Genomic DNA, 8,563 nt, shown 5'->3' on the forward strand with positions numbered 1-8,563 from the left:
CTAGCTGGGGAATGCTGGCTGTCAGGGGATGCATGTGCATAAGTAGTTGACATAGTCATTAATGTATATTTCTAGTTTATGATTGTTCATTGTTTCTGTTGTGTAGAGGATCACTTTATTTGTTATGTCAAGACAATACTCAAACATTTGGCTTCATTATACACAAGATTTAAAAAAAACTGCTGTATTACATTTCAGTCTATTAATGGGCATGCTACCCACCTCTTCCCTTTAGATGAAAGATGTATTAAGTACAAATGTAGTAGTTTTAAAAGGATGTAAAACAGAAGACTCATGGAGCAGTCTTGGTATTTAGTTTCCTGTCCAGCCTGATCAGTGTATCTGGGGCTGATTAGTAAGTGTCTTCTCTAGAAATGGAGCAGTGCTACAGTTTTTCAGCTGCTTCATTAATGATGTTCTCAATAACTGATGGTTGTGGGGATGGGAGTTCAGGACATGGAAGATGTTCCTTTAACATCTCTGCTCAAGATGGACGTTTTGTACTGAAGATTTTATACTGTAGCCATTGTACTTCCCTTGGAAAAGACTAATGCATGGAGTCTGAGCTATCTTTGAAAGCAGCAGAATATGGCTTTCCAGTATCACTAATATTGAAGCATTTGCAATTGGTAGAAATGATTGTGGAACTATCAAGATGGTATCCACCACTCTCTGCTTCTTTTGTAGTAATGATCTTGGCATTTGTGCAGTCAATACCACTGTCTCATCGTTTGGGTGAAAAGGTGATGATACAACTGTGGAATGTCTGCATTTGAAATATTGTTCTTCAGGCTTTATACTAGGGGTGGCCAACCTGAGACACACAAGTGACATGGGCAGTCTTTCTGTATAAAATGAAGATGATCAAGCAAGGAGCAGAAAGCAGTGTGGCAGATTTGGCAAGCATGCCACAAATTAAGCCCTGCACCCTGCCCAAAATGTTGACCCCTGCTACTTTTGTACCCTTTGCTATGTAAGACAGTTCTAGCAAGATGTTCATGGGAAAATAATATGCGTTGTTCTCTTTAAGACATTACCATGATTAATATTAAACTGTGGGCTGTCCATCAACTATCTCCTTGTGAGCAGAAAATGGCACAACTTCTGTGCCAGCGCTGATCACAGTCATTCTGTGACAGGTGATTTGTTCTAGCACTGCCAATTAGTGCTTCTATACACATTTTTCCCTGCAAGCTAATGGAAGAGTTGACACTAGAATTTTGGGGTTTTCATCTTGCAGCTTGTTTCTCTAGGCCTATGTTTTAAGGAGCACAGGACTTATTACCAGTTCCATAGAGTCATAAATGCCATGCTCAGTGACAGCTTGGCAGGTTTGGGGTTATTGGACATGCTGCTAAAGTTGCAGACTACTTTGGTGTTTGTTTACATTAACTCCCAGCTTGAATTATCTGGCAAAATTACAAACCTTAGACTGTCACTTTTTTTCTAACGTTGCAGTTTGGTTCCTCTTGTAGAAAATGTTCTCGGTGCTTGGCTAAAGATTTGCCCTTATGGGAAGCCTTACAATAACATACACTTGTCAGCAGAAGGAGTCTTTCCCCTGTGAGATCTCTGCAAGCTCTCCCAGATGACAGTAGCTCTGTTGGCAGAAATAACTTTCTTGCAGCAGAGCTGTGTCCAATGCCACAGGCTTTGTTAGAGAGCTGTCAGCCATAGGGAGTGATCCTGCACCCCTGCCTGGCATAGCGTTGTTGAGAGAACTTTATAATGCAAAGAATGGCCTTGTCTACACTGCATGTCTTTAATTCCCATTAGTTCTAATGCAGGTACAGATGAACTATCAGGAAATTTGATGTAAAGGCATCCAGTATTTTAAATTAATTAAATTTACGTAGAGGTCAAGAAGAACAGGCCTTATGAGGAGAGGCTGAGGCTTGGGACTCTTCAGCCTGGAGAAGCAAAGGCTCAGAGATGACTTGGGGTAGCCTATAAATATATAAGAGGTATGCACCAGGAACTGGGAGAAGGTCTGTTCATCAGGGCACCCCAAGGGAAGATAAGGTCTAATGGTCTCAAACTGCTGGAAGACCATTTTAGACTGGACACAAGGAAAAACTTCTTTACCATCTGAGTCTCTAGAGTCTGTAGTAGACTTATCCTTCCCCTCCACCTCCCCTTTGCTGGCCAAAGTGGTGCAAGCACCTATTCTGGATACCTTTAAGAAATACTTGGATGCTTATCTTCCTGGGGTCATCTGACCCCAGCTGACTTACTGCACCTTGGGCAGGGGGATGGACCCAATGATCTCATGAGAGCCCTTGCAGCCCTAGTGTCTGTGAATCTAAACCTGCTTTTTAGCAGTTAAATCTGATATAGTCTGAATTGACTGAAGTTGTAGGAGTCTTGCCTGCATAAAAAGCACGTGTCTGTTTTAGCCTTTCCTAACATTTAGGGGAGGTAAGGCTAAGGCACAGCATCCCATCTATCAGGTTGCCTATGATGGCAAGAAACTCCAAACTAGTTGTTAAAAGTCAGAAACTAAATTTTATAATCCAAAAGTAAATTTTTGGCTTGCTGTCTTGTTGACTTAGTTGAATACTGCTGCTTTGATTGTAGCTAAGCAAAATTATGCTTGTAAGTCCTTACTCTTGGGAGCTTATGGCCTAAATAGCTGGAATACAACTCTAATATAGTGCAAACGATAGCCATATTTTAAAATGGGTGGAGATTTTATTTAATATTGGTACACATGATGCACTTGATATTATTTGGAAAATGTTTAGGTATGATACTAATGGAACCACATATAAATTCTGCTTGTTTTGGAGTGAATTTTAATGGGGTTTTTTAAATTGTCTTTTGGTTTGTGGTAGTGTTTGGTTTTTAAAATGTCCTGGAAAAGGCTGAGCAAGTAAGTTTTTTGCCTGTTTGATAAATCAGGACTTTTTGGCAATATTGACTTACAATGGCTCAATAGCTGTATAGATACCGTTTTATCTTTTCTGGTAGAAATATTCTTGTGACACAAGACTAACTCTTTTGTAAGAGTTGTGAGGTAAATCAAAGGGTAAATGTGAATTTCAGTGGAACTTCCAAGCCTGTATTGCTGTTTTCCTGTACTTTTTGTTTCTTGCTGGTTGACTGAAAATTGATCTGGGACTGTCCTGTTAAATGAACAATGTTGCATTTGAGGTGCCTAGAATATACTAAACTTGTGTTTTTCAAATTTCCTTAGTGTCTGTTGTTGTTACTGTTTTGCCTCCAATGTTTCTGTTTTGGGTCTTTTCTTTTTTCTTTTTACTTTAGTTTCTGTTAAGGTCTTAATTGGGAGTACTTGGTGTCATTTGCCTTTGTCTACGTTGCAATATTCTACCATCTGAGCTCTGTTGTTTAAAGGCGTGGGGGGAAAAAGTTAATCCCATTGCCAAATAACTGTCAGCAAACTGCACAGTGAGGAGACAGCTCTGCTGGCAGAAAGGAGCTGGTAGAGCTCTAACAGTAGAAAAACTGTAACATAGTTTAAAAGTAACACAAGTTCCTATAATGTAGATATAGCCTTAATCTGCCAGTGACAGATTAATCCCAACATTTCTAATTGCTTAAATTTACCATTTCTCTTGAAAGAAGGGAATAATTTTTAGGTTTTTTTTTCTTCCCAGGCAAAGTTGGCAAAGAATTATGGTATGACCCGTATGGATCCATACTGTCGGATACGGCTTGGCTATGCTGTGTATGAAACTCCTACAGCTCATAATGGAGCCAAGAATCCACGCTGGAACAAAGTTATTCAGTGCACAGTTCCCCCTGGTGTGGACTCTTTCTATCTTGAAATATTTGATGAGGTAAGCATAAATGTCTTCTGTTTTTTCTGGGCTGATTGTGGGCCTTTGCAAGGTTGGATCCAGGTTAACACAAGAATCTATGTGGCTGTTTGCTGTCCCATGGCTCCAGCTCCTATTTAGAATGGGAGGAGTACTGGCATAAATCACTCTGTTTTTTTTTGAAGAAGCAGTATTTGGCCCCTTCTTGGGAGCAGTGGGGCTAGATTACTACAAGTTGTCTGCTGAAGAGCGAGAGGAACTGCAGAGGCTCCCTAGTACTTATTTCAGCTGTTGCAGTACTTCACTTAGCCTGGGCTTCTGCACTGTTCTGCTGCATGCAGTCCTTTGATGTCCTGGTCTTAGTCGGGGTACTTTAGGCCTTCATACGTGAGTTGTCACTTATCCCTATGAAATGTTAAGTGCAATTTTTATCTTTCTCTAAAGATGAATGGGGAGACTCAGGCTTCTGTGTTTTTATTTCAAGCAGCGTGGGCACATGCCACTGAATCATTTATGCCTGGATTATACTTTCAAGCTTTTCTGTGGAATCTTTACAGTTGGACTTTTGTCATCTTTATTTTTTAATAACGTTGAAAATTTGATATAATTGTATGATTTCTGGGAGTATGTGATTACTTCTGAAATACGGTTGCTTGTGAATATTCTGGTATGCCAAACAATGGCTCAATATATTAAGAGCAGCATTATACTCTGCCTTTTATCTGTACTAAAAATAGACTGCTCTTGTAGTTCTTCAGGACCTAACATGTTGGAAGACTTGTCAAACTAATCTCATTATCACTTCCATTCAAATCCATGAGAGCAGTGACAGTAAATCAGTCAAGTTTTTAGTCTCATTTTTTTTTTAGTCACTAAATCTCCCTAGTGGAGTTATTAAACAAATTATGAATTAAGCAAACTTCATTCCAAATTACTATGAATCAGAATCTCAGGTTTGTCTCATGCAGTGTCTCTTAGCAGTTACAGTTTCCTTCGGTTTGGGCTGCCTCCCACCTCATTCTTTGAGCATCTCTCCTCCTAGCCCCCCTTTGTGCTGCCTGCAGCATCTAGAATTTTCAGTAACATTTCCCATTGGGAGGGAGAATAGCATTAGAAAACTCTGTGAATTTTTCATAGTTTCTGGGTATTGCAGCTACGAACAGAGTAATGCTGCTGTCCACAGATAACTATAATTAATCAAATATTTAGTTCTCTCCCTGGAATTCAAATCTTGGATCCACTTCTGTAAGGGCTTCTGGACACATTCAGGGAAAAGCGTGAGGGGGAGCTGATGTGCAATTCACACAGTCATGCCTCCTGCCATGCCACACGTGCAGAGCAGGAGGCGTAATTATGGAATGCTTCTTTTTGGATCTCCTTTAGTTTTGTGTGCATGCACATGCATATGTAACGCACACAAAGAAGAATCCTCGTAAACTAATTAAGTTTATCTCGTACAAGCCAGAAATAGGAATAATCCATTTTCTTCATCTTCCATCACTTCAGGCATCTATACCCTGGTGTTGGGAATAATAACATTTAGCTGTTTGAGAGAGGATAATTTCAGACAAGGGAAGACACGTCCTTCTTTTTTAGGACGTGTGTGCCATTAAAGACTGGGGTTTATGTTTGGGTTTTTTTGTTTGTTTGTTTCTTTTAAGTTTTTTCCTGGATTCTTTATGGGATGTTAAGGAGTGTCTTGTGGGGGTAAGCCAGGGGTGGGCAGTTATTTTGGGCGGAGGGCCACTTACCCATTTTTGGCAAGCTGTTGAGGGCCACATGGGTAGCCCCGCCCCTTGATAGGTGCCCCACCCCCTGGTCACCATCTTGGGACCTATGTATCAATGTCCTGGGACTAATGTCTCAGGGCCAGCACTGCTGGGGCCCAGAGTGGGGCTCAGGTTGGCAGGGGTCTGTGGAACTGGGCTGGGCTGTACCAGCAGGGAGGTGGGGGAGCTGGCCTGGCTCCACAGATCCTGTGCCAGCTGGGACCCTGTACTCCTGCTGCCCTCCTCTGGGCCCTGCCAGCACTGGCCCTGGGACACTGGTGTGGGCCCTGTGCACCTGCTTATTCTCAGTGCCCCCCAGCCCCGCAGTGCAAGCGGGGGGCAGTGCATAGCTCCAACCTCCTGTTCCCTGACAAGGAACGAGCTGGTGCTGAGCACGGGAAAAAGAGGCTCCTTGCCCGTCCCCTGGCCGGCACTCCCTGCTGTAGCTGCTTGCAATATGTGTGGGGCTGTCCTGAGCCAGGCATAGACAGCCCAATGCATGCTGGAAGCAGCTGCAGTGTGGGGCACAGACACGGGGCAGGGCTGCTTTTCCCATGCTCAGCACCATCTTGTCACCTGCCCCCACTGTCAGCCTGGGCCCTGCGCTGGCTCTGGGCTCTCCTGTCGGGGCTGCTTTGTGGCAGCAGCAGTGTTTGTCACTGCTGCCTTTGAGCTGAGCAGTACGTGAGCTCAGGGCGGGCAGCAGCAAACACTACTTGGCACAGCAAACGGTGGGGTTGCAGCTGCTGCTGCCACAGAGCAGCCCCGATGGGTGAGCCCAGAGCTGGCACAGGGCCCAGGCTGGCAGTGGGGGCGGGTTACAAGCTGGTGCTGAGCACAGGGGGCAGTAGTGGCCCCTTGCCCACCCCATGGCCAGTACCCCACACTGCAGCCGCTTGCAGCCTTTGTGGGGCTGCCTGTGCCTGCTCAGGACAGCCCTGCACGGGCTGCAAGAGGCTGCAGCAGGGAGTACTGGCCACGGGGTGGGCGAAGGGCCGCTTTTCCCCAGGATCCCCCCCCCCCCGAGTTTTCGGAGCAATGAGGCCACATGGTCCCTGCTGGGGCTTCCCACAGGGTGGGCAGGCCCTGCTTTTTGAAGAGCCTGGCTGGGCTTCCCCTGGGTCCTACTACCCCGGTTCCTTTAATTTTTGACAAGAACCAAAGACAGATAAATATTAATTTTCTAAATTTTTTAGGGGCTCTGTGGGCCGGATAGAATGGCCTTGTGGGTCGGATTCGGCCTGCAGGCCATATTTTGCCCACCCCTGGGGTAAGCATATGTTCTTATGGACCCTTTTTGAACTAAACGTTTGTTACATGGCGGCTTATGGTCTTGAGGGGGGATTGACTTGGAGATTTTTCTTCTAGTGTTGTATGAGTGGAAAGGATGTAGAAGTTGTCAGAGAGCTCTAGGAGTAATAAAGACAAATTCTACTCTAATCTAATTACTTTACGTAATGGTTAAAGAGGCTGTTTGCAGAATAGCTTAGCTGTTGAAACTGTGTTGCAAAGAATAGCTTAAAGCTGAAATGAAGAAAATGTGATATCGTGAAACCTGAGCTCAAAAAATTGTTAGTTGAGTCATGTTGAGGTTTTTATTTCTGAAGGCAGTAAACTTGATCAGATAAATATTTTATTTCTAATGCCCTTCAGAGAGCCTTTTCAATGGATGACCGCATCGCTTGGACACACATCACTATTCCTGAATCTCTGAAACAAGGGAAGGTAGAGGATGAGTGGTATAGCCTGAGTGGAAGGCAGGGTGATGACAAAGAAGGAATGATTAACCTGGTTATGTCATATACGGTAAGTCAAATGAATTTCTGCCCTCAAGATCTAATAGGAAAAATTCCTTGCATAAGGGTAGGGGAAGATGCATGGTGAAGCTCTTATAGGAGAGTTTCATCTCATCTCTTCTTTTTTGTCTTCTGTCCCTGAAATAAGTTCTTATGGTAGGTATAACAGATGGATATTTTAGCTATTCTAAGTGCAGTCAGCAAATCCTTTTCAATAAGATGGATGGATGTTGCTCTTGCTTTTTCTGTACAGTGTGTAACCAAAAACATGTACGTGCAGGAATGAGCTGAGTGGGGAAAAATAAGTATCTAGATGCAAGTGACCTTTTTTCTGTTTTTGAAGTCATCTGTGTTGTTTTGCCTGCCCACACTCCCTCTCCTTCTCTCCTCCACCCAGCTGCCTGAAATTGCTTATTTGATGTGGGGTGGGAGGGATGATGGGAAACTTTCCACCTCCATAAACTTTATAAATATAACCTGAATATTGTTAGTTCTCATCGTTGGAATAGAAAATAATAAATTGCTCTCTTTTGAGCTTGCCTGCATTCTGAGTCGAAGGCAGACAACTGAAGGTCACATTTCACTACTTCTTCCCTTGTGTGGAAAACTACAGATTTTACAGGCAGAAGGATGAAGACAGATATTCCGTATCAGATTAATGTTCAGTTGGATATTGTGATGGAGTGAAACTATGCTTACAGGGCCAGAAATAGGCTTGCCAAAAATCTTTTGAAAGGGGAAGTTGAAATGTTTGAGCTAGCGATAAAGAAGCATGTTCATTACTCTGGGAACCTCCTGTTACCTATACTTATGCTGAGTGGTAGAACTCTTAAGTATTACTCCTTGGAAATAAGTCAGCATCATTGGCTGAATTTAACCAAGAAACCAGTTTGATTAGAGGGCTGGCTCTGAGCTAACACTGTTAACCAAATTATGAAGCTAATTTTTAAATTAAAAATAGCTTGCATAATTTCATATAGGTGGTATTGGATTACTTCAAGGAATGGTTTCAGGAAGTTACTAATGGAAAACGTAAAACTTCTGAACAAGACTGAAGTATTCAAGGACACTTAACATTTAAATACCTGGAACCCTGTTGTTTCATAGTTTCATACCTTCTAGGGTCGGAAGGGACCTGAGCAGATCATCTAGTCCGATCTCCTGCCATGGCAGGAAAGAGTACTGGGGTCAAACAACCCCAGTAAGGTGGTCATCC

The 8,563-nt window shown here is 43.2% G+C and overlaps 1 protein-coding gene across 1 annotated transcript in view; it reads left to right on the plus strand.

The window, feature by feature from the left end:
• Window positions 1-8,563, plus strand: part of TOLLIP (toll interacting protein) — a 41,202-nt gene that overhangs the window by 9,878 nt on the left and 22,761 nt on the right. The window contains exons 3-4 of the mRNA XM_019519763.1: window positions 3,621-3,803; window positions 7,205-7,357. Of these exons, the coding sequence (XP_019375308.1) occupies window positions 3,621-3,803; window positions 7,205-7,357 (336 nt within the window). The remainder of the gene's footprint in view (window positions 1-3,620; window positions 3,804-7,204; window positions 7,358-8,563) is intronic.

This window comes from Gavialis gangeticus, unplaced genomic scaffold (assembly GCF_001723915.1).
Source record: "Gavialis gangeticus isolate Ggan-Ray unplaced genomic scaffold, GavGan_comp1, whole genome shotgun sequence".
Classification (NCBI taxonomy): domain Eukaryota; kingdom Metazoa; phylum Chordata; order Crocodylia; family Gavialidae; genus Gavialis; species Gavialis gangeticus.